General features: G+C 36.1%; 1 protein-coding gene and 1 pseudogene across 1 annotated transcript in view; both read left to right on the top strand.

The window, feature by feature from the left end:
- Positions 1-25,762, top strand: part of PARPBP (PARP1 binding protein) — a 71,193-nt gene that overhangs the window by 11,791 nt on the left and 33,640 nt on the right. Inside the window, exons 3-4 of the mRNA XM_024732169.1 lie at positions 3,541-3,774; positions 9,238-9,345. Of these exons, the coding sequence (XP_024587937.1) occupies positions 3,541-3,774; positions 9,238-9,345 (342 nt within the window). The remainder of the gene's footprint in view (positions 1-3,540; positions 3,775-9,237; positions 9,346-25,762) is intronic.
- Positions 9-1,132, top strand: LOC112391020 (E3 ubiquitin-protein ligase RNF149 pseudogene; annotated as a pseudogene).

Here is a 25,762-nt window from a genome sequence, read left to right as displayed (position 1 = left end):
GGACCGGGGCTCGGGGCCGGGCACTCCAGTGATACTCGGCCATGGTGAGCACCGAATACGTGGACCCGTAGGCCAACCAGAGCATGTGGAGCGCCTCGGAGAGCGGCCGCTTCGGCGAGAGCTCGCCCAAGGAGGGCGCGCGGGGCCTGGTGGGCGTCCCGCACACCGAGGACCGTGACCCCGAGGGTTGCGCGTCCTGCACGCGCTTCCTTGTGCCCCGCGGCCGCGGGGGCGGTACCTTCAAGGACAAGGTGTTGGCGGCAGTGTGGTGGAACGCCTCGGCCGTGGTCCCATACAACGAGGAGCGCCACGGGAACCTCACCGCGCCCTTGTCCCACGCAGGAACCGGAAATATAGTAGTCATTATTGTTAGCGACCCCAAAGGAAGAGAAATTGTGGATCTGGTGCAGAAAGACATTCCGGTCACAATGACCATAGGGCTCGGCACCCGGCACGTACAGGAGTTCATCAGCGGTCAGTCTGTGGTGTTTGTGGCCATCGCCTTCATCACCATGATGATTATCTCATTAGCCTGGCTAATATTTTACTATATACAGCGCTTCCTATACACTGGCTCACAGTTTGGAAGTCAGAGCCATAGAAAAGAAACAAAGAAACTTATTGGGCAGCTTCCTCTTCGTACTGTAAAGCATGGAGAAAAGGGAATTGATGTTGATGCTGAAAGTTGTGCAGTGTGTATTGAAAATTTTAAAGGAAAGGATGTTACCAGAATCCTGCCATGCAAGCATATTTTTTATAGAATATGCATTGACCCATGGCTTTTGGATCACCGAATGTGTCCAATGTGTAAACTTGATGTCATCAAAGCCCTGGGATATTGGGGAGAGCTTGAGGACATGCAGGAGACGCCTGCCCCAGAATCTCCCCCAGGGGCGTTTCGACTGCAGATCTGAGTCTTACTTTACCAGATGGTGACAGAAGTGACGCGGGCAGCTCAGCACTGCCCACCACCAGCGACTCCGTGCTGCCTTGCGAGGCCAGTTTTAAGGAGGATGATGGTGAAAACACGGCCTTGCTAGAGACAAGCAGGAGTGACCCTCAGCGTGAAGGACCTTTCTCCTGGCGTATAACCTGCCGGCAGTTTCATGGACAGAGCTTGGGCTTGAATTAAAGGACATTTTATTTTTTTTACTTTAGCACATAGTTTGTATATGTGAAAATAATGTACATTCTTTTACCTTTCAGGTTCTGATTTGATATACAAAGGGCTAAGATACTTTATTCTTAAAAATAATTTTTGATTAGTCTTCATATATTTATCTACTAAAATGTATCATAAGATTAATTCTAATCAAGGATGGTTCTAGACTAAGCACATTGAATTCAGACTAGTTCAAATGGAGTTGTGTGATTATATTCAGTAATTGATCACATGAGGTTCCCTGGAGGAAAGACTTTTTTAGAACATTAAACTTGTAAATGTGATGAGAGAAATCTATCGCTTCCTTACACCTCTGTACTATAGAGAGATTTCCAAACCTTAGAGCACTTTCATTGTTGTTTTTTATGTGGAGTTATGGGAAAAGCACTGGTTGACTTTAGGATTTGCATTTCTCCCTTTCATTACCTAATTTCTTCTAACAACCTTGATGGGGAGGGAAGTTTTGTCCATTTTTTTCTGTACACATAAAAAAAGCTACGATTCCGTATTGTGCACGAGCATGAAGTTCTTCATTGCTTGTTAAAGAAATGGAGTAGACAGACTCTGATGTACTCTGATATGGCGTTTTTTGGGGTAAATGATGAATATACTGATTCCAACTGCAGTTTAATCTTTACAGTTATAAAAGGTGGTAGATGGGGACTTTTCATTGCTGTTGTAACACAATAAACAAGTAACCAGTTTTCTTGAAAAAAATAAAAAAGCTTGTATAGTTTTACTTTAACTAGTTATAGTCATTAGGATGAGATTTGTACATTTATATTAGGCAAAATCTTAATTTATTTTTAACATGAAGGATGTTATACCAAAATAGTTTTTAGGAATTTTTGAGATAAAACAATTTAGTTTTGAAACTCTAAATAACTGGATTTATTTAACTTAAATACCACTTGGAAATTTTATGGTACGTAACCTTTGTGGGATTGGGAAGTAAAGTATACAATTTTGATGCAATGCTGAGATATTACAAATCTGTCTTACATTTGGGTTATGGGTCCAGTGTTTGAGAGTTACTCATTCTTTTGGTTGTTCATTGAACTAATTTCATGAAATATAATTAATTTTCATAATTTTTATATAACAGGTCTCTACTCCAAGGACAATAAAGATAATTTCCTTAGTTGCCTCCATATGGTTGAGTAAAGAGTTAATTATTTTAAGGCAGTTTGAGCACCTTGTCTTAAATTTGGATAGTAGTTAGAAAATATCTTTATAAAAGATATAGAGATTTGAAAGAGTCAGATATGTAGAAAATAATATATTATTTGGCTGTGTTTGATTTCTTTCTATTAATCTTCATTGGCTTGGCTAAAGATGATGTTACAATTTAGTTCCAATGACTAGTACTATTTAAATACGCACCCATTATTTTAAATGCTATTAATGGGAAGATATTGCTGTTAGCAGAAACTACTAGCATATTAACTATGGAAGAGGACAACAAAATCTGTATCTCAAAACCACGTATGGATACTTAAAATTATTTGTTACTCATGCTGCAGAAAGGAGTAGTTAGAATTTTTTTACTGAATTAGGTCTATCATGTTTTGGAGGGCACCATTATTAATATCTGAGATATTAAGTGGGATGGAATGCAATCAATTAAAAATCTTCAACATGTCCACTGAGATAATTTATCATGTAGATATTGAAGAAGAGGAAAAAACGAACAATTTTGTCTGATTAGTAACATCTGACAACTTATAGAAAGAAACCTGACTATGGGCTTCTCAGCACTTGTTTGTTATAGTTTAGTGCGATGATGAGCAGGGAAGATTCAAAATTCTTTTCTGACCCCAAATTTTAGCACCGATATTTTGCTTCTGAAATAGTAATGAAATAAAACATAATTTTTAAAAATTTAATTTTTATGTTCATGCATTAAGACTAACACTTGGAATAATGTGATATGTAGGAATTCAGTATGACATGACAGTTTAAAATAAGAGATTAAAAATACATTAGCAAAAAGAACTAAAAGGAACTAAGTATTAACAGAATCAAATGTTTCCCCAGTCAATAGCACTTAAGTTCGGTTCACTGCTCACCCATCTCCCCACTTTGGGTAGAAGAAATTTAGTGAAGTTCAGGAAATAAGATGACTATATTTGCTAAATTTGTCATGTGCAAACTTATTATAGTTGTTCATATTTTTAAAAATCATCAAAATCTTTTTCTTTTATATCTGGTTTTAAAATTATGCCATAGCTCAACTTTGATGTTCTTTTAAAATCCACAGGAATTCAATGTAGACTTTTCTATGACAAAATTCAGTTTGTACTTTCTATCTTAATTGTAAGTTAATGAATATCTAGCGTCCAACTTTATCATTTTATTTTTGGCATTATCTCTTTCAGTACAGTGGAGAATTTACAGTCTCTCTCAGCGATGTCTTATTGACCTGGAAATACTTACTACATGAGAAATTGAACTTACCAGTTGAAAATATGAAAGTGATTGACCATTATGAGAACATTAGGAAGATTTATGATGATTTCTTAAAGAATAGTAACATGTTAGATATGATCGATGTTTATAAAAAATGTAATGTTTTGACTTCTAATTATGAAAATTATGCCAACATATCTCCTGTAAGTATTTTTTAAATAATTTTATCTTAATCAAATTAAAATTTGGCTAGATTTATTTTTACTTTAAATGATGGTCAGCATTTATAATAACTTGATAATGCTTTTGCTCTTTGGATCATGTTAAGAATGGAAAATTTAGCTACTTGAAAGCTAGTCATTACTGGAGAGAAATATTTTGGTGGTAAATTTTGTTGAATTTGTGTTATTATTTGGTTGAAATATAAGGACAGCTACTTATTAGATCAAAACATTTTTAATAAATCAGTATCAAGTACGTGATTTCTTTTTGAATTATGTCAGGGATTGATTTTGTATTTTATTTTCTTGGTTTAATGTGCATCTGTTCATTTGGCATATATTGTATAAATGATTGCTATGACTCTTTCTATGGATTAGTAATAGTTTTTTATTAAGATAGAGTATCATTTCATGAGGATAGTATGATGCAATATACATGAGGTAATACACTATTCCTTTTTTTTTGCAGACACATTCATTGCCTTATTTTTTTATAGAGTATAAATTTTAAAGTTAATGGAATAGCATCCCTTGCAGTTTGGTTTTGTCTACATTATAGTTGATAAACTGTTTTAGAATATATTTGAATGTATCTAGTTTGTTTTAAAGTATTGAAAATATATTTCTTTATCTTAACATATACCAAGTGCCACTAAAGTAGTAATTAAACAGTGGTAATAAAAGAATAATTGCAGCCATAACTAGAAGAAAATGTTTACTGGATTTTCTCAGATATTAAAATAGTTTATAAATATTACTATCTGATACTTGGGAATAATGTTTTGTCTGCTTAGAATAGAAACCGCAATAACAGTTGTTTAAGACAATGGAAGTTTGTTTCATTCTTTTATAAAAGATGTCAAAAGGTTAGCATCTAGGACTGATATGATAGGTTCGTGGTTATCAGATAGTACCTAGGATTTTACTGTCAGTCTGCTCTCCTATCTTAGTTCTTGACTTCTACCCTCAAGATCATTTGTGGTCCAAGATAGTTGTTGGAGCTCCAGACATTGTATCAGCATTTCATGCAGCAGGAAATAGTAAGGGAGCACCGCACTCTCTTTTCCTTTGAAAGAGATGTAGCTCTTTTGCTTCCATCTCATTAACCAAAGCTTAGTCATATGGCCAGACCAACATGCTAGCAAGGATGGAGAATATAGTCTTTATTCTGGGTAGTAATATGCCAGAAGATAAAAGAAAGCTCTGATACTAAGGAAGAAGGGGAGAATGGATACTGGCAGGTGGTTTGTTGTCTTTGCCTCATGGGGCTATCATGGAAACCTGTGCCTTTTTGTAACTTTCTCAAAATACATGCACACACGTGTACATGCATACCCACACATACTCATCCACACCATGATGAGGATACTTGTGAGTGAAGACAGTTTTTTTATTCTTCTCTAGTTATGTTTTATTTGCTTACCTGTAGAGATGATTTTTAACTACTTTTCACAAAGTTAATTTAGAGAAGTTCATCAAACACAAGTATTAGATTGTAGGAACAACAAACATGAGTTTCTGATAAGCCAGTGAGAGTATAATCTGCCTGAAGTCTTTGTTTTCATTTTATCCTTTGCCTATAAGTCCTCTAATAAGTTTCTTCATTTAAGTGAATCAGCTTATAGTGTGAGATATATAAGGTTTTACGTTTGAGGAAGTTCTGTCTCCAAATATCAATATGTCTCCTTTGAAGAACATCAGGAATGAAGTGGGAACTGCTGAGATGGTAATATATGAAGCAGAAAATTTTCTGCATTTAAATCTTAGAAGGCTAACAACTTGATCTCTGGTACTTATGTTACTCAAAGGAGATTTGCAGCGAGGAAAAAGTGAGCAGGAAAATATCCCTAGATTGACATTTCAAAAATATGCTAAATGTAACCCTAATTTATGCTAAAAGTATCTTTAAAGATACATATCAGAAAGTTCTAAATATTTCTGAGCTTCAGGGTCCTGAAATATCATGATCCTAATAAGCTTTTTTGTTTTTGATTTATTGTAGCCTAAATAAGGCAAGAATTAAGAGGAATTCAGGTAAAGGTAAGAACAGGGAAGTTCTGGGAACATAATTTGAATGATAGCCCTTTCCCCTTTGTTTCCTACTTTTATAATTCCTCTCCCGAGGAACATGGATGCAGGGCCCATGGGCATCTGGGAGCATAGAAGTCCTTGGATGCTAACTGGACTCTAAGTAGGGAGAATTGTTACAGAGATTGCTCTCATGAACTGAGTAATTATCTGGAGGACAAAATCAGAGACCTGGGCTGAGGAGCAGAAGTAGTAGGTCCTGAGAAGGGCTAAGCAGCCCTCAGAAATCTGAGGAAGGTCAATAAATGCCTTCTATGAGTGTGCCAGGGTTCTTTTACTCTCAAGAAGCAGCAAAGTAGCTGAGTGGATGGTCTTACTGTTGGTGAGGCTTGAGAGACCACAAGAAGACTGTTTTTCAGCCTAAGCAGGTGACTGGCAGCTTGCTTATTTCTCCACTGCTGCTCAATAAGGAGTAGAGACCATTTCAACTTCCATTACTCATAGAACTGTCATCACTTAATGGACCTCAACAGTCAGCTGGGCCCCAAAGAGCCAGTGAGGAGAAGCAACGGTCACCTAAGGGGTCTCAGTGGCCAGAAAGATGAATCAGCTAAGAACACACATGCCTAACAAAATAGAGCTGCTCGAAGGGAATGATAGCAAATTGAATCCAGCGAAATAATAAGTACTCAAGGAACTTCAAGTATATACCTAAACATAAGACTTTCTAGACATTAAAAAAAAAAGAAGAAAAGTTTTCCCAATGTAACAGATGAATTCAGACTCAAATTAGTATCCTGAAAGTCAAGTACAATAAGTAAAGCACAGAGTAAAACACATAAAGAAACAAAGAGGGAAAGTTAAGAAACTTGGAGGTTAGATCTAGAGGATTAAGAAACTTAGAGGTTAGATCTAGAGGATTTAACATATAAATGTTAGGAGTTCTAGAAGGAGAAAAAAGAACAGATGCAAAAGATGCCATGATAAAATAAATCATATATTTGTTAACAACAACATTTGTTATAATAAATATTTTCCTGAGTCTCCTAAGGAGTGTTTATGAAGTTCCAGGCTGAATTGATGAGAAATGACACATACCTAGACATATCCTGGTAAAATTCCTGAACTCTTAATTTCCTGGCAGAACAAGTTATTTAAAAAGAACAAAAAATTAAATAGCATGTCCTGAAAGTGACCTAAGAATTCCATCCTCAACCAAGATATCATTTATCAGCCAAGTTAAGGAAGGATTTGTGAGGATATGCAAAAATTTAAAGAATGTCATCATCATACCTCGTGTGAAGCATTTACCTTTCCAAAGACTAATAATTAAACAGATGAACTGGAGCAGCGGTCTATCTAGGGAAAGATGGTAGTGAGCACTAAAACTTGGAGTGTGTATGTGCAGTTAAAATGATAAGGATGGACTGGGAATATGTGAGCTAAAATGGAAGACTTACACTAAGAGAGATTCTGATACTAGTTTAGAAATAAAACTGCTAAACTTCGTAGTTTGTTAGGGGTAAGTAGCAGGCATTATCACTTTTAAAAAAGAATAGAGAAATATGAGTCTGATTTGAGTACAGGGAGAGTAAAGGCAACTATTAATGGAATGGAAAAATACAGTACATCTTCCAAATAAGAGGATAAAAATACAGTGAGTAGCAACCTGTCAAATCAGTAAAGATACAAATCAGTAAAATTAATAGTGTACCACAGCAAATATATTGTGATTTTTATCTTGCCTAAGAAAGCTTTATGCTATATATATATATATATTTTTTTTTTTTCTTTTTTTTGCTGTATGCGGGCCTCTCACTCTTGTGGCCTCTCCCGTTGCGGAGCACAGGCTCCGGACGCTCAGGCTCAGCAGCCATGGCTCACTGGCCCAGCCACTCCGCAGCATGTGGGACCTTCCCAGACCGGGGCCTGAACCCGTGTCCCCTGCATCGGCAGGCGGACTCTCAACTACTGCACCACCAGGGAAGCCCTATGCGATATTATCTAGAGTCCTTGTCTAACTTTGAGGTCTAGGAACTGCTTTACACTAAAAATTATTTAAGACTAGAAGGAGATTTTGTTTATGTGGATTATATCTATTGATATTTTCCATATTAAAAATTAAAGAGAAATGTTTAAAATGTTTATCAGTTATTAAAATATTGATATTGAACCTATTACATTTTAATATGAATAACATTATGTTATGAAGAATAACTTTATTTTCCAAAAATAAAAAAATTGTGAGAATAGTGACATTGTTTTACATTTTTATGAGTATCTTTAATATCATGTGTGATAGAAAATACCTGGATTCACATGTCTGCTTCTATTTGATAAGTTAGTTTGATTGAAGTATATCAAGAAAATTCAGATTCACATTGATACATAGTTGGAAAAGGAGGACTTCCCAGATCCCCTGAATGGGTCTTAAGGACCTCAGAAGTACTTGGATCATACTTTGATACCCACTGAACTGATCTAGAATAATGTACTTTGCATGTAATTAAATATGAAAGTGTTTTTTAACTAGAAGGTAATATTCTCCCATTTCTAAAAATAATATTGTGTTTATGGAAAAATAAATCTTTGCTTTCAGTATCTCTTCTGAAAACATAAGAACCACAAGTGTGAGTACCACCATTATTCAAAATTTGTTAAATAGTAAATTCTTATTTTGGTGATCTTGAATTTTGAGATTGAAAAATTGTATATGTTATAAACAACAAAATTCTAGGCTTTCTAGTTTTTTTTTTATCACTTGATTAACTCTTTATGAGTACCAGCTTATCATATCAGTAGAACTGTGGCAAATGCTATTTCTTTTCAAGGAGTATATATTGGTGAGTTACTTTAGTTATAATTTTGCAATATCTCACTGGACTTTGTTAATTCAGTTTGTCCCTTTCCTTCAGGTTTACTTATCAGGAATTGTGTGTGTGTTTGTGTTTGTACATGCCTGTATAATCTTCAGTCCCTTAGAATAAGTGAAATAATATGGAGATACTGAGTAGTGTGTCAGGCTGAAAGCAGATATCTCTTTATAAATTATTTTTTCGTGGAAGCTCTTATTTTGTTTGAAATATTGTGGCTTAGGAAAATAGATTTACTTATGTATATTCCAAAATGAAGCATTTATTGTGGGCATTAGTTAAGACTTTCTTCCGTACAAATAAAAGGCTCAGATGAAATTTCCAAGGTCATCTTTTAACTCTGAACTTGTAAAACTCTTTGAGTACAAGTGCCATTGGAAACAGATTGTTAGGAAATTTAATTGCGTGTATATTATGGACTGCCAACAAAAGTCAGGTAATGTGCTGTACACTGGAACATCAGAGACACTAAGTAGAGCTAGGTGTGAAATATTTTTTACAGTTGGCGTAACATTTTGTTAGTAACATCTTGTATTTCTTACAGAGTCAACTACGGGATTTTCTGTCTGGCAGACAGTATGCAGTAGATAATGAAACTGATTTTTCTGAACCAATGTCACCAATTCGTAAACACAACCAGGATAATGAAAAGGTATGGCTAAATTGTGAGTAAATAAAAGCAGGATATGATCCTCTTAAAATCACTATGACTTTGTACGTTACAGTTACTATTTTTTTTAATTTTTAAAAAGTTTTTAATTTGCTTAAATAAAAAAAATTTGTGAAGAGTAGTACATTGGAGACTGCCAAGAGCATGGTAATAATCAGTTTATTCATGGTTTTGGGCCATGGTAACAGGCACTGTGCAAAAATAGGTATCACTAAGTATCGGAAAAGTTGGTACAGGTTGCCAGAGTTCTTTGAATTGTTACATTTGGTATGCTTCACAGTTAGTATTTTATTTTATTTTATTTCATTTAGTAATATGCTTATTTATTTATTTATTTTTGGCTGCGTTGGGTCTTTGTTGCTGTGCGCACTGGCTTTCTCTAGTTGTGGCGAGTGGGGGCTTCTCTTGCTTGCGGTGCGTGTGCTTCTCATTGTGGTGGCTTCTCTTGTTGCAGAGCATGAGCTCTTGGCACACAGGCTGCAGGAGTTGTGGCACGCAGGTTCAGTAGTTGTGGGACACGGGCTCTAGAGCCCAGGCTCAGTAGTTGGGGCACGTGGGCTTAGTTGCTGCGCAGCATGTGGGATCTTTCCAAACCAGGGCTCGAACCCCTGTCCCCTGCATTGGCAGGCAGATTCTTAACCTCTGTGCCACCAGGGAGGCCCCACAGTTAGCATTTTAAATGGTTGATTCTTAGGAGAATATGTTCTGTTCTCCACTCTTCAAAAAATCTGTTTCTACTCTTTGCAGTAGAATAGCTGATGCATCATGAGTTCTGATAACAGGATTTGCTGTCCAAACAAACCACAGAAAAGTAGTACAGGTTTGGTTTAATATAAGTTACTTTCAGCTGAACACTATTCTAGGTACCTAATTACATGTAGTAATTCCTCACTAACGATGGGAGTTGTGTTTATGAAAGTTTCTTACTAAAATTACCATTGACAAGATGAAAGGTTAAGAGTACTGGAAAGAGCATATCTAAAAATATGTTATGTTAGATTGGTTCAAGATGGCGGAGTAGAAGGACATGTTCTCACTCCCTCTTGCGAGAACACTGGAATCACAACTAACTGCTGAACAGTCATCGACAGGAAGACACTGGAACTCACCAAAACAGATACCCCACGTCCAAAGACAAAGGAGAAGCCACAATGAGACGGTAGGAGGGGCGCAATCACAATAAAATCAAATCCCATACCTGCTGGGTGGGTGACTCACAAACTGGAGAACAATTATACAACAGAAGTCCACCCACTGGAGTGAAGGTTGTGAGCCCCACGTCAGGCTTCCCAACCTGGGGTTCCGGCAAAGGGAGGAGGAATTCCTAGAGAATCAAACTTTGAAGGCTAGCGGGATTCGATTGCACAACTTCGACAGGACTGGGGGAAACGGAGACTCCACTCTTGGAGGGCACACACAAAGTAGTGTTTGCATCGGGACCCAGGGGAAGAAGCAGTGACCCCACAGAGACTGAACCAGACCTACCTGCTACTGTTGCGGGGTCGCCTGCAGAGGCGGGGGGTGGCTCTGTCTCACCGTGAGGACAAGGACACTGGCAGCAGAATTTCTGGGAAGTATTCCTTGGCGTGAGCCCTCCCAGAGTCCGCCATTAGCTTCAACAAAGAGCCCAGGTAGGCTCCAGTGTTGGTTCACCTCAGGCCAAACAACCAACAGGGAGGGGACACAGCCCCACCCATCAGCAGGCAAGTGGATTAAAGTTTTATTGAGCTCTGCCCACCAGAGAAACACCCAGCTCTACCCACCACCAGTCCCTCCCATCAGGAAACTTGCACAAGCCTCTTAGACAGCCTCATCCACCAGAGGGCAACAGCAGAAGCAAGAAGAACTACAATCCTGCAGCCTGTGGAGCAAAAACCACATTCATAGAAAGATAGACAAGATGAAAAGGCAGAGGGCTATCTACCAGATGAAGGAACAAGATAAAACCCCAGAAAAACAACTAAACAAAGTAGAGATAGGCAACCTTCCAGAAAAAGAATTCAGAATAATGATAGTGAAGATTATTCAGGAACTCAGAAAAAGAATGGAGGCAAAGATCGAGAAGATGCAAGAAATGTTTAATAAAGACCTAGAAGAATTGAAGAACAAACAGAGATGAACAATACAATAATTGAAATTAAAAATACACTAGAAGGAATCAATAGCAGAATAACTGAGGCAAGAACGGATAAGTGACCTGGTAGACAGAATGGTGGAAGTCACTGCTGCAGAAGAGAATAAAGAGAAAAGAATGAAAAGAAATGAAGACAATCTAAGAGACCTCTGGGACACATTAAATGCAACAACATTTGCATTATACGGGTCCCAGAAGGAGAAGAGAGAGAGAACTGACCCAAGAAAATATTTGAAGAGATTATAGTTGGAAACTCCCCTAACATGGGAAAGGAAATAGCTACCCAAATCCAGGAAGCACAGAGAGTCCCATAGAGGATAAAACCAAGGAGAAACATGCCGAGACACATAGGAATCAAATTGGCAAAAATTAAAGACAAAGAAAAATTATTGAAAGCAGCAAGAGAAAAATGGCAAATAACATACAAGGGAACTACCATAAGGTTAACAGCTGATTTCTCAGCAGAAACTCTACAAGCCAGAAGGGAGTGGCATGATATACTTAAAGTGATGAAAGGGAAGAACCTACAACCAAGATTACTCTACCCAGCAAGGATCTCATTCAGATTCGATGGAGAAATCAAAAGCTTTACAGACAATCAAAAGCTAAAAGAATTCAGCACCACCAAACCAGCTCTACAACAAATGCTAAAGGAACTTCTTTAAGTGGGACACAAGAGAAGAAAAGGACCTACAAAACAAACCCAAAACGATTAAGAAAATCGTCATAGGATAAATTGAAATCATATCAAGCATCTTTTCTGACCACAATGTTATGAGATTAGCAATCAATTACAGGGAAAACAACGTAAAAAACACAAACACATGGAGGCTAGAAAATATATTACTAAATAACCAAGTGCTCACTGAAGAAATCAAAGAGGGAATAAAAAAATACCTAGAGACAAATGACAAAACACAACGATCCAAAGCCTGTGGGATGCAGCAAAAGCAGTTCTAAGAGGGAAGTTTATAGCTATACAAACCTACCTAGGGAGACAAAAGACCTGTATGCAGAAAACTATAAGACACTGATGAAAGAAATTAAAGATGATACCAACAGATGGAGAGATATACCATGTTCTTGGATTGGAAGAAACAATATTGTGAAAATGATTATACTACTCAAAGCAATCTACAGATTCAATGCAATCCCTATCAAATTACCAATGGCATTTTTTATGGAACTAGTACAAAAAATCTTAAAGTTTGTATGGAGACACAAAAGACCCCGAATAGCCAAAGCAGTCTTGAGGGAAAAAAACGGAGCTGGAGGAATCAGACTCCCTGACTTAAGACTATACTATAAAGCTGCAGTAATCAAGACAATATAGTACTGGCACAAAAACAGAAGCATAGATCAATGGAACAGGATAGAATGCCCAGAGGTAACCCAACGCACTTATGGTCAACTGATCTATGAGAAAGGTGGCAACGATATACAATGGAGAAAAGACAGTGTCTTCAATAAGTGGTGCTCATTAAACTGGACAGCTAAATGTAAAAGAATGAAATTATAGCACTCCCTAACACCATATACAAAAATAAACTCAAAATGGATTAGAGACCTAAATGTAAGACCAGACACTATAAAACTCTTAGAGGCAAACATAGGAAGAACACTCTTTGACATAAATCACAGCAAGATCTTTTTTGATCCACCTCCTAGAGTAATGGAAATAAACACAAAAATAAACAAATGGGACCTAATGAAACTTCAAAGCTTTTGCACAGCAAAGGAAACCATAAAGAAGACGAAAAGACAACCGTCAAAATGCGAGAAAATATTTGCAAACGAATCAACAGACAAAGGATCAATCTCCAAAATATATAAACAGCTCATGCAGCTCATTATTAACGAAACAAACAACCCGATCCAAAAATGGGCAGAAGACCTAAATAGACATTTCTCCAAAGAAGACTTACAGATGGCCAAGAAGCACATGAAAAGCTGCTCAGCATCACTAATTATTAGAGAAATGCAAATCAAAACTACAATGAGGCATCATCTCTCACCAGTTAGAATGGGCATCATCAGAAAATCTACAAACAACAAATGCTGGAGAGGGTGTGGATAAAAGGGAACCCTCTTGTACTGTTGGTGGGAATGTAAATTGATACCGCCACTATGGAGAACAGTATGGAGGTTCCTTTAAAATCTAATAACAGAATTACCATATGATCCAGCATTCCCACTACTGGGCATATACTGAGAGATAACCATAATTCAAAAAGACACATGCACCCTAATGTTCATTGCAGCAGTGTTTACAATAGCCAGGTCATGGAAGCAACTTAAATGCCCATTGACAGACGAATGGCTAAAGAAATTGTGGTACATATATACAATGGAATATTACTCAGCCATAAAAAGGAGCCAAATTGGGTCATTTGTTGAGACGTGGATGGATCTAGAGACTGTCATACAGAGTGAAGTAAGTCAGAAAGAGAAAAACAAAAATCATATATTAACGCATGTATGTGGAACCTAGAAAAATGGTACAGATGAACTGGTTTGCAGGTGAGAAATTGAGACACAGATGTAGAGAACAAACGTATGGACACCAAGGGGGGAAGTCGGGGGGTGGTGTGATGAATTGGGCAATTGGGATTGACATGTATACACTATTGTGTATAAAATGGATGACTAATAGGAACCTGCTGTATAAAAAAAAAAATTAAATTAAAAATAAAAACTATGTTATGTAAAACATCTAGAACATGCCTACTTCCAAGTCAAATGCTCCAATAAGTTAATGCATTTGATGAATCACTTTCTTCATTTCCTGGAAGCATTGCTAAGGTAGATTCTCCCGTAAGTCCCATGCTCTACAGATTGCAATTCTTTTTTTTTTTGGCCTCACAGCGTGGCTTGTGGGATCTTAGTTCCTCAACCAGGGATTGAACCCCAGCCCTTGGCAGTGAAAGCGTGGAGTCCTAACCACTGGACTGCCAGGTAATTCCCCAGATTGCACTTTTAAAAATATATTTGATCACTACTGTCAACTACTTGTATATGTACTTCTTAGACTTAATAATGTAGCTTATATGTGCATCTAATGTTTTTTCTGTCCTGTTTGAAAGTTAAATTGCTGACGCCATGACAGTTAATCCCTAAGATTCTTCAGCATATCACTTCCTGAAAATAAGGACAGAACCACAATACCATCATCATATATAAGAAAACTGAAGTATTCCCTAATATCATTCATTTACTATTTTCCCTATTCAAATTTCTCCATTTGTCCCTGTAATGGGTTTTATGTCTCTTTAGAGTCTTTTAGAATTCTCCTCAGGTTTTTTTTTTCTCTTGTTATTTATCTGTTGAGTTCCTACTGGTATTATTTAACTTGTTCCTCTATTTCCAATAAACTGGAGACATCTAAAAGCTTGCTTAGACTGAGCAATGTAATCTATGAAATACTTTATAACTGATGCTGAGTATTTCATTTTGTATCACACTAGCAGACACAAACTGAAGTTGTCCTGAGTTTGTGAGGTCTTTCCAATATAAAGATGTAGTTTTTCTTTTGCTGTCAAAAAAGATCTAGTGATACTCTAACTCTGTAAATATCCTGTTTCCCAACAACCTTTCACCGAATGGTTTTGAGCATGCACTGATGATCCTTGTCTGAATCAGTTATTTCTTTAGAGTTTGCAGAATGGTTACTTTCCAACTCTATCATGTCTTTATAGTAATTTGCTGCCATTTCTCAGTAAAGAAGAGCTTTATCTTATTAACTAGGATGAAGTACAGTTCCCTAAAAATGGCAGGGTCACTACTTAATTCTTTCTCTTTAATTACCAGTTTAGGAGTTAGTATAATAATTACTTATAGGAAGAAAATTAGATGTTTTTATTTCTGTTTATGTTTCTCTTTTTATATGTGTTTACATTACTATGGACTCATGGATTTTTATTTATCCAGAGTTTTAAAATCAATTTGTCATTAATCTTTGATGCTAAAATGTAGGGGTCCCCTTTGATCTGGCTTCTGTATCTTTTTTTACATGCCCTATTAGACTTTTGAGCACTTATCTCTTTTCTGGTACAAGAAAGTATCCCAAGCCCACCTTTGGTTGTTTCCTGCTTAGGCATGGTTTCTTTTAGTGATTGTAACTATTTTCTGTTGCTTTACATTCATTTATTGCTTACATTCTCATTGTTTGTTTTTCCTACCTTGACAAGATATTTACCAAATTGCGTGGTCTTTTCTCAGTGATACTTAAGGAGTACACTCTTTTTTTTTTTTTTTAGGAGTACATTCTTATAGGCTACAGGGAGGAAACAATAATTGTTATTGTGCCTTTCATTTAAGAGGAATGAACTAATTTGTACATTTAAAACAACCTAAATAACCAGGAATGAGGACCTGCCCATTCCAATGGAAAATCCTTATAAGGAGCCTCATAGAAAATGTATCTTGTGTGGAACATGGTTAGATTAAAAGAATGTACAGCTTTTTTCTCAGTTTATTTTTCCATTTATAAGATGAATTTATGGAAGGGAACATAATAGGTCTTTGTGGAAGAAACAAAAAGAAATTACAGAAGCAATTAAGAGAGCTCAAATAATGGGGTTTATGTCAGTTGCATTTATTTATTTATTATTTATTTTTGGCTGCGTTGGGTCTTCTTTGCTGGGTGTGGGCTTTCTCTAGTTGCAGAGAGCAGGGGCTACTCTTCATTGTGGTGCACGGGCTTCTCATTGAGGTGGCTTCTCATTGTGGACCACAGGCCCTAGGTGTGCGGGCTTCAATAGTTGTGGCATGTGGGCTCAGTAGTTGTGGCTCATGGGCTGTAAAGCGCAGGCTCAGTAGTTGTGGTGCACGGACTTAGTAGCTCCTCGGCATGTGGGATCTTCCTGGACCAGGGATCAAACCTGTGTCTCCTGCATTGGCAGGCGGATTCTTAACCACTGTGCCACCAGGGAAGTCCCCAGTTACATATTGATATAAGGATCCTGCATATCTCAAACACCCTAATGTTTGTAACATCAAATACCGGCAGTAAACTATGTAAAGTTGTCATCAATAAACTTATTTTATGATTAAAAAAATCTTAAAGGGATAGCCATGAAAAAGAATTATAGTATATAGAAACTGAAGGGTCTTCACTGTAAGCATATAGTTTTCTCATTTAACAAACAATGGTAGTTTCGTCGTGTTAATCCTCTACTTTTTATCTTTTGCCTTCTTGGATTATATTTTCTAAGAGAATTTTATCTACCAGTTAGCTGATGGATTAGATTTTATGAGGACTATTAAAATAGCAGCTATCCTCTCAACCATTTTTCTGTTACTTGCGGACTTCTGATTTTTCTTTTGCAAAGTATTTTATTTCTATTAAAATTCCTAAGTGACTTTTTGGGCTACAGTCGTAAAAAGATATATTTTGATCACCAAATGCTTACTAATGTCACACCAGCTCCTCAAGTAGATGAATGAAATGGACTGGAGAAACAATATTTTTGTTTACTTATTTTATTTTACTTTATTTTATTTTCCCCTGAGGTACTAATCTATTGCTTTAGAAATTCTGAAGTAATGAAGGGAAAAACAGAATAAAGGCCCCAAAAGAAAATCATCAGTTAAATAAAAACATTCTACGAGTATATTAGTTCTAGTCCAATCTTGTTTGTTCATTATATGTAAGAATTTATGTGTTGACAAATAAAAACAATATTTGTATAAATTTTAATATCAATTTAGAAAAACTGACTTTATTCAAATTGAGATTGAACATAAGCATTTCAATAATAGTTAAGAGTTAGTAAAAGCAACTTGAAGTTGTCAAAAAGCTTAAATAAAATTGTTCAACTTCTAAACAAACATTGCAAATATTTTGTGGTATGGATAGAATCAGTTTATTAAACAGATAAATGGAACAGTATCTTTATTTTTGGTATCGGGGAAAAGCTTCAATATTGTGGATTTTTTCAATTTAAGCCCTTGCTTCTGGACATCATAACTGTATTTATGTGGAATGCTTTTCCAGAGAGCCTCTTTAAAACCCACTTGCAAATACAAGAGCAGGGAAACCATAACTGCCATGTTATCTGACCATAATGATAGGGATAGATTTCCAATTGCAGCCATGAGTTAAAAGAAACACTCTAACTGTGAGGACTCCAAGATGTTTTTCCCTGATGTTTGCCTAACATCACAGATCAGAAGGACACTATTTGCTAGCCTTTAAGAACAAGTTGTAGATGTGGGAGTTTAAGCCCTGGTCTTGTACCCAATAAGGGTCAGACATATACATATTAGTAAACTCTCATTATTTCTGGACAGCAGAAGCACAGTGAAACAGAGATTGCATGAAATTAAATGTAGAAAGAGTAAAGGAATTTCTGATTACAATGTGAATATCTCTTTCCTCTGCTTTGATTTTTGGGAAATTGTGTCACGCTTCCTGTATGTTTTAGACAGACTATTGCACTGTTAGGTTAAAATGGAAACTTTGTATTATAGATTCACATGAAGTATTATGATTTACTGTGAAAGTAAAGATAAAAGGACTTTTGAAATAAAGCAGAAAACTATGTTATACCTTACTTTATAAAATTTTAGGACAGATCTTTTTTAAAACAATATATGTGAAAGCACTTTAATGATGAAAAGTAACCTCCTACTACTATTAATAATAATAGTAATAACAATAACAACAATAATACTTAATATTAGCAGTAGTATGTTCTACCGTATAAATAATCTTCCAGTTTCAGGAGTAGTATGAGGCTAAGTTGAGTCCCCAGAGAGTAATATACTACTTATTTAAAGAAGAAGAAATAACTTTCAAAAAATGTTGAAAAACATTTCATTTATTACTCTGTTTCTCTAGCATTAATGGTAACCTAGGGTTCTTAAAGATTTTTGTGCGTCCCCAGGTATTCAACTCACTACTAGAAGACTCTCTTCTTTCTTTCTTTCTCCCTTCCTTCCTTTCTCCCTCCGTCCCTCCTTCTCTCTCTCTTTCTTTCTCTCTCTCTTTCTCTTTCTTTCCTTTCTTTTCTTTCTTTCCCAATCGCCCAATTCAGCACACCACCATCCACACCCCACCGCAGTTTTACCCCTTGGTGTCCATACGTTTGTTCTCTACATCTGTGTCTCAACTTCTGCCCTGCAAAGCAGTTCATCTGTACCATTTTTCTAGGTTCCACATACATGCGTTAATATACGATATTTGTTTTTCTCTTTCTGACTCACTTCACTCTGTATGACAGTCTCTAGATCCATCCACCTCTCAACAAATGACCTAATTTGGTTCCTTTTTATGGCTGAGTAATATTCCACTGTATATATATACCACAACTTCTTTATCCATTCATCTGTCGATGGGCATTTAGGTTGCTTCCATGACCTGGCTATTGTAAATAGTGCTGCAGTGAACATTGGGGTCCATGTGTCTTTTTTTTTTTTTTTTTTTTTGGTGGTATGCAGGCCTCTCACTGTTGTGGCCTCTCCTGTTGCGGAAAACAGGCGCTGGAGGTATTTGTCTCTAGGTATTTTTTGATTTCCTCTTTGATTTCTTCAGTGATCTCTTGGTTTTTTAGTAACGTATTGTTTAGCCTCCATGTGTGTGTGTGTGTTTTATGTTTTTTTCCCTGTAATTTATTTCTTATCTCATAGCGTTGTGGTCAGAAAGATGCTTGGTATAATTTTAATTTTCTTAAATTTACTGAGACTTGATCTGTTACCCCAAGATGTGATCTATCCTGGAGAATGTTCCATGCGCACTTGAGAAGAAAGTGTAATCTGCTGTTGTTCCTTTAGCATTTGTTGTAGAGCTGGTTTGGTGGTGCTGAATTCTTTTAGCTTTTGATTGTCTGTAAAGCTTTTGATTTCTCCATCGAATCTGAATGAGATCCTTGCTGGGTAGAGTAATCTTGGTTGTAGGTTCTTCCCTTTCATCACTTTAAGTATATCATGCCACTCCCTTCTGGCTTGTAGAGTTTCTGCTGAGAAATCAGCTGTTAACCTTATGGTAGTTCCCTTGTATGTTATTTGCCATTTTTCTCTTGCTGCTTTCAATAATTTTTCTTTGTCTTTAATTTTTGCCAATTTGATTACTATGTGTCTCGGCGTGTTTCTCCTCGGGTTTATCCTGTATTGGACTCTGTGCTTCCTGGACTTGGGTGGCTACTTAATTTCTCATGTTAGGGAATTTTTTGACTATAATCTCTTCAGATATTTTCTCGGACCCTTTCTCTCTCTCTTCTCCTTTTGGGACCCCTATAATGCAAATGTTGTTGCGTTTAGTGTTGTCCCAGAGGTCTCTTAGGCTGTCTTCATTTCTTTTCATCATCCTTTTTTCTTTATTCTGTTCCGCAGCAGTGAATTCCACCATTCTGTCTTCCAGGTCCCTTATCCGTTCTTCTGCCTCAGTTATTCTGCTGTTGATTCCTTAGAGTGTATTTTTCATTTCAGTTACTGTATTGTTCATCTCTGTTAATTTGTTGTTTAATTCTTGTAGGTCTTTGTAACATTTCTTGCATCTTCTCGATCTTTGCCTCCATTCTTTTTCCAAGGTCCTGGATCATCTTTACTATCATTTTTCTGAATTCTTTTTCTGGAAGGTTGCCAATCTCCACTTCATTTAGTTAGTTTTCTGGGGTTTTATCTTGTTCCTTCATTGGTAGATAGCCCTCTGCCTTTTCATCTTGTCTATATTTCTTTGAATGTGTTCCACAGGCTGCAGGATTGTAGTTCTTTTCTTTTTCATTTATTTCTCATCTGATCTTTTTTTTTTTTTTTTGCGGTATGTGGGCCTCTCCGTGTTATGGCCTGTCCTATTGAAGAGTACAGGCTCCGGGCGTGCAGGCTCAACGGCCATGGCTCACAGGCCTAGCCACTCTGCGGCATGTGGGATCTTCCCGGATCGGGGCACGAACCCTTGTCCGCTGCATTGGAAGGCAGACTCTCAACCACTGCGCCACCAGGGAAGCCACTTTTTTTTGTTTTTTTAAAATTTATTCATTCGTTTATTTATTTTTGGCTGTGTTAGGTCCTCGTTTCTGTGTGAGGGCTTTCTCTGTTTGCGGCAAGCGGGGGCCACTCTTCATCGCGGTGTGCGGGCCTCTCACTATCGCGTCCTTTCATTGCGGAGCACAGGCTCCAGACACGCAGGCTCAGTAATTGTGGCTCACGGGCCTAGTTGCTCCGCGGCATGTGCGAGCTTTCCAGACCAGGGCTCGAACCCGTGTCCCTTGCATTGGCAGGCAGATTCTCACCCACTGCACCACCAGGGAAGCCCTGATCTGATCTTTTTGATTTTTTTCCTTCTGCTAACTTTGGGTTTTTTTTTCTTCTTCTCTTAATTTCTTTAGGTGTAAGATTAGGTTGTTTATTTGAAATTTTTCTTGTTTCTTGAGGTAGGATGTGTTGCTATAACCTTCCCTCTTAGCACTGCTTTTGCTGCATCCCATAGGTTTTAGGTTATCATGTTTTCATTGGCATTTGTTTCTAGCTATTTTTTGATTTCCTCTTTGTTTTCTTCAGTGATCTCTTCATTATTTAGTAGTGTATTGTTTAGGCTCCATGTGTTTGTATTTTTTATGTTTTTTTCCTTAATTGATATGTAGTCTTATAGTGTTGTGGTCGGAAAACATACTTGATACGATTTCAATTTTCTTAAATTTACCAAGGCTTGATTTGTGACCCACGATATATTTTATCCTGAGAATGTTCCATGAGCACTTCAGAAGAAAGTGTTTTCTGTTCTTTTTGGATGGAATGTGCTATAAATATCAATTAAGTCCATCTTGTTTAATGTATCATTAAAGCTTGTGTTTTCTTATTCATTTTCATTTTGAATGATCTGTCCATTGGTGAAAGTGGGGTGTTATAATCCCCTAGTATTATTGTGTTACTGTCGATTTCCCCTTTTATGGCTGTTAGCATTTGCCTTATGTATTGAAGTCCTTGTATATGGTTGGTGCATAAATATTTACAAATGTTATATCTTCTTCTTGGATTGATCCCTTGATCATTTTAGGACAGATCTTAAAGATGATTTTAATTTAGTTGTATCTTAGTACTTTTCTTTTTAAGGCAATGTAATAAAAATATATGAGCACTTATTTGATCCCAACTTCCCGATAAGTTTTTATCAATAGTTTCTATTTTGAAATATCTAAAAGGGGCAAATACATGTATTAATTTTTCTTTCGTTTATCATTGTACAAATGCTGATTGAGAAGTTATTAATAAGAATGGATTGATTACCTGTTCTTATGCCAGTCATTCTTTTAGGGCCTAAGGATACATCATTTGCTCTCAGGGCACTCATAAAATAGTAGAAAGATTAATAAAATAGACAAAGTATCAGAAAGTATTAATATTTATGTAGAGAATTATAATTGGTTCATATGCATTTTTATAACAGGTTGATAAGAAAGAGAATATGTGAATTGCTTCTTTATACTGGAAAATCAGGGAGCCTCTCTTCAAATGTAACATTTAGTATCTTTAATATTTAAGAAAAATAGTTTCATAGAATTCATATCAAACTTTTTGTTTTAATGAATTTTGCTTAGATTTTATTTGGAGTCCATGTTTAAGGTAACCTTTTCCTGTGCATTGAGGTTTTTTAAATTGACCCTGACTGCCTTACATGTTTTAAGAATTGTTTTTTACATGAAAGTTAAATAATACCAAAGCATGTTATCTTTAGAAGTGCTTTTAAGATGTGTATGAACTTGAAACTTCCTTTATAACTGTCTGAGAGACTTCCTATTGATTTGTAAGTTTTATTTCTACCTTTTAACTCTCTTTTGTGCTTCTTAAGTTAATGTGATTAGACAGAATATTAAGAAATCTTAATTTTAATAAGGAAAATATTTTCTTAGAGTTTACAGATGATAAATTATTGGGTCTTTAGCTAAGGTGTCAGTCACTGATAGACTTATGAATTTCATGAGTTTTGAGCATAAGTTGAGTTTAGCATTTGTGAGTCTATTTTCCCAGGGTAATAGGCAAGGAGAGGATTTCAAGTGCACATTCTGGGAGCAACATCTAAGAATTAAAAACAAACAGGATTCCAGAGCAGGGTGAAAATAGTTGAGAGTGTGAGAATAAGGAGAGAATTTCATGCAAGGAGTTTAATTTTGATGAAATCCAATTTATCATTTTTTTTCCATTATGTTTTGTACTTTTGCTGTCATATCTAATAAGTCTTCCTAATCCCAAGTCATGAAGATATTCTCCTATGTTTTCTTCTGAAAGTTTTATAATTTTATACTGTACATTTAGGTCTGTGATCTACTTTGAGTTAATTTTTATAAAAGGTGTGAAGTTTAGGGGAAGTTCATTTGTTTTGCATACGGATGACCAGTTGCTCCCACACCAATTATTGTAAAGACTGTCCTTTCTTTATTGCTTCTGTTGCACCTGTATCAAAAATCAAATGCAATATCTGTGTTCTCTTTCTGGACTCTATTCTGTTTCATTGATCTGAGTGTCTGTCCTTTTGTAAATACTATGCTTTTTTTGGTTTTGTTTTTACAATTTATATTCACTTATTAAAAGGAAACATTTATAATCTCAAGGTTGAGAAGGATTCTTAAGACCCAGAAAGCAAAAAAAAATTAGGGAAGAGATTAATGAATGTGATCATTACAAAATGTAAAAATTTCTTGACCTATATTATTAACGTGGTAAAATATAAGAAACAGACTGAGAGGAGATCTTTGCCAGTACATAATATATGAGGGTTAAAATCTAGAATATAAAAAGAACTACTATGAATAAGAAAAAAGCAAACAGATTACACAATAGAAAGCCATGCAGTCAGTTAACAGGAAAAGAAATAAAGATGGCCAACACATTTTTAAAAAGATTCCTAGTCTTCCAGGTAACAGAGGAAATAGGTAAAACTTTAAAAGTTTTATAACATTAAGTATTGGCTAGGATATAGGAAAATGGGAACTCTCCTTCACTGTTGGTGGGGGTATAAATAGGTACAAGTGAAGGACACTTGGCAGTATCTATTAAAATAATAAAAAAGTACATTCTCTATAATCCCAGCAGTACTATAAAAACACTCAACATATATACAGGGAGATCAGTATCAGAATATACATGCAGCGATGCTTATAATAAAATTTGGAGGAATCTAAATGACCCTCATTAGGGGAATGACTAAATTGTAATATTTTTATATTAGAATGCTATATATTACTGTTTATAAGGAGACAGGTTAAGTTTCTCTTTATGGGCCTGAAAACTTCCTGACACTCATTATATAAGCAATATTTTTTCCTTCTTTCACAGAAGAAAGGTAGAATTAAATTGTAACATTGGCAGTTTACAGCAAGATTTGTGTGCTGTTTTCAAGAAAATGGATACTCCTGTGAGAAGTCTTTGTTCATAAAAACATGTTTTTCTGTTGTTTAATGTATCTATTGGGTTGGCCAAAAAGTTCGTTTGAGTTTGTCCGTAAGATGGTACAGAAAAACATGAACAAACTTTCTGGCCAACCCAGTATTATAAAATAAGAGGGAAGCACCCCTAGTGCCTCAAAGGAAATAAGAAAATTAAGACTGAATATCACCTGGGTTCCAAGTTTCTGCCATGGGAAGGAAATCAATACTGTGCTATCTTGACTATTGTAATTGTAAAGTACTTTTTAAGATCATTTTTCAGCACATATAATATGTTGTTTCATTGTCTTCTAGCTTACATACTTAATTTTTGATGTTCTATTAACCTTACTATTGTTCCTGTGTATGTAATGTGTCATTTTGCTCTGGCTGCTCTTAAGATTTTTTATCTTTGGATGTCAGAGTTTAAGTGTAAAGGAGTGATTTTCTTTGTGTTTTCCTACTTGAGTAACTTCTTGGATCTATAAATTGATGTTTTCCACCAAATTTGGGATGCTTTTTGCCATAATTTCAGCAAATATTTTTTCTGTTTTTTTCACTCCTCTGCAGGGATTTCAATTACATGTATGTCAGACTTGTTTAATTTGACCTGCAGATCTCTTTGGTTCCTTCTTCTTTTTTTCTCTTTTGTTTTTCAGATTTGGTAATTTCTATTTATATATCTATATGTGCACTGATAGTTTCTTTCACTTTCTTCAAGTTGCTGTTGAGCACACCAAGCAAATTTTGTTTCAGTTATTGTACTTTTTATCTCTAGAATTTTCTCTTTATAGTGTCCACTTTTCAGTTCTCATTCCTCTATTAAGTCACTGATAACATAGTTTCCTTTAATTCATTGAACACATTTTAGTTTAGTTCTTCGACTATATTTAGAGCAGATGCTTTGATATTCTGTCTGAAAATCTAACATGTAAGTCCACTTGGTGACATTTTCTATTGACTGTTTTTTATCCTAAGAAGGGGTCACAGTCCCTTTTCTTTGGCTGTCTAGTAATTTTTGGATGAAACCCAGACATTTCAGGTAATATTTTATAACAACTCCAGTTTTTTCTCATGTTCTTCTGAGGAACATTGGTTTTTATTTCTAGTAGGCAGGTAACTTGCCTAGATTCCAACTTCATAGTTTGTTTCCTTGGTGGTATGCATTGGATATCTGTTCTTATAGTTTCCCTTCGCTGATTTTTTTAGCTTGGCTTTTATAAGCCTTCCCTCTGCCTGCCAAATTTGGCAGTCAGCCAAGCATTTGGGGGAGATATGGAGCTTATTTCTGTGGATTCCGTTTTCCTAGGGATTTTCATGAATTTTCCAGTTGTTCTGACAGGTTTTGGCTTTGTATACTTAACATTTCAAGCCTGTTCAGCTTCAGTTTTCTGCCACTTAAGCTATACACAGTTGTAGAGTGCACTCGGTTTAGCAAACCTTCAGATGCATAGCTCTGGTTCTTTATAGCTCAATCTTTCTAATATATTTCTTTCTGTTTTCTGTCTGTGTTTTTGATGGACCCCCTGGAATCTTCCCCATGCTTGCATAGTTTTGCTGTCAGCTAGGGGTTTTGGATATTATGCTCTCAATTGTTTCCAGGAATTCCTCCTTTAAATTTCTAGCTGTTTTCCCAGCTCTGAATTCTAATCTCTGGCACCTTTAGTCACTTCTATAGTCATGAAACTTGGGCCAGTAAACCACAAACTTAATTCATACCCTTCTTATTGCAGTTCTTTTAAAACTAAATGTTCCTCCAGCCTCTAATTTTTGGACACTTACCAGTGTCTTTAAATACTATTTAAAATTTTTTATTTAATATTTAATGTTTGTTATTTAAGGGGTTCACATGATAAGTTGCATCCCCTCCTTTACTGGAAGTTGTAGGGACTTGAATAAGCACAAA

This window comes from Neophocaena asiaeorientalis, unplaced genomic scaffold, assembly GCF_003031525.2.
Source record: "Neophocaena asiaeorientalis asiaeorientalis breed wild unplaced genomic scaffold, Neophocaena_asiaeorientalis_V1.1 scaffold418, whole genome shotgun sequence".
Classification (NCBI taxonomy): Eukaryota; Metazoa; Chordata; class Mammalia; order Artiodactyla; family Phocoenidae; genus Neophocaena; species Neophocaena asiaeorientalis.
Note: the sequence above shows the minus strand (reverse complement) of the source record. Positions and strands in the feature narration are given on the sequence as shown.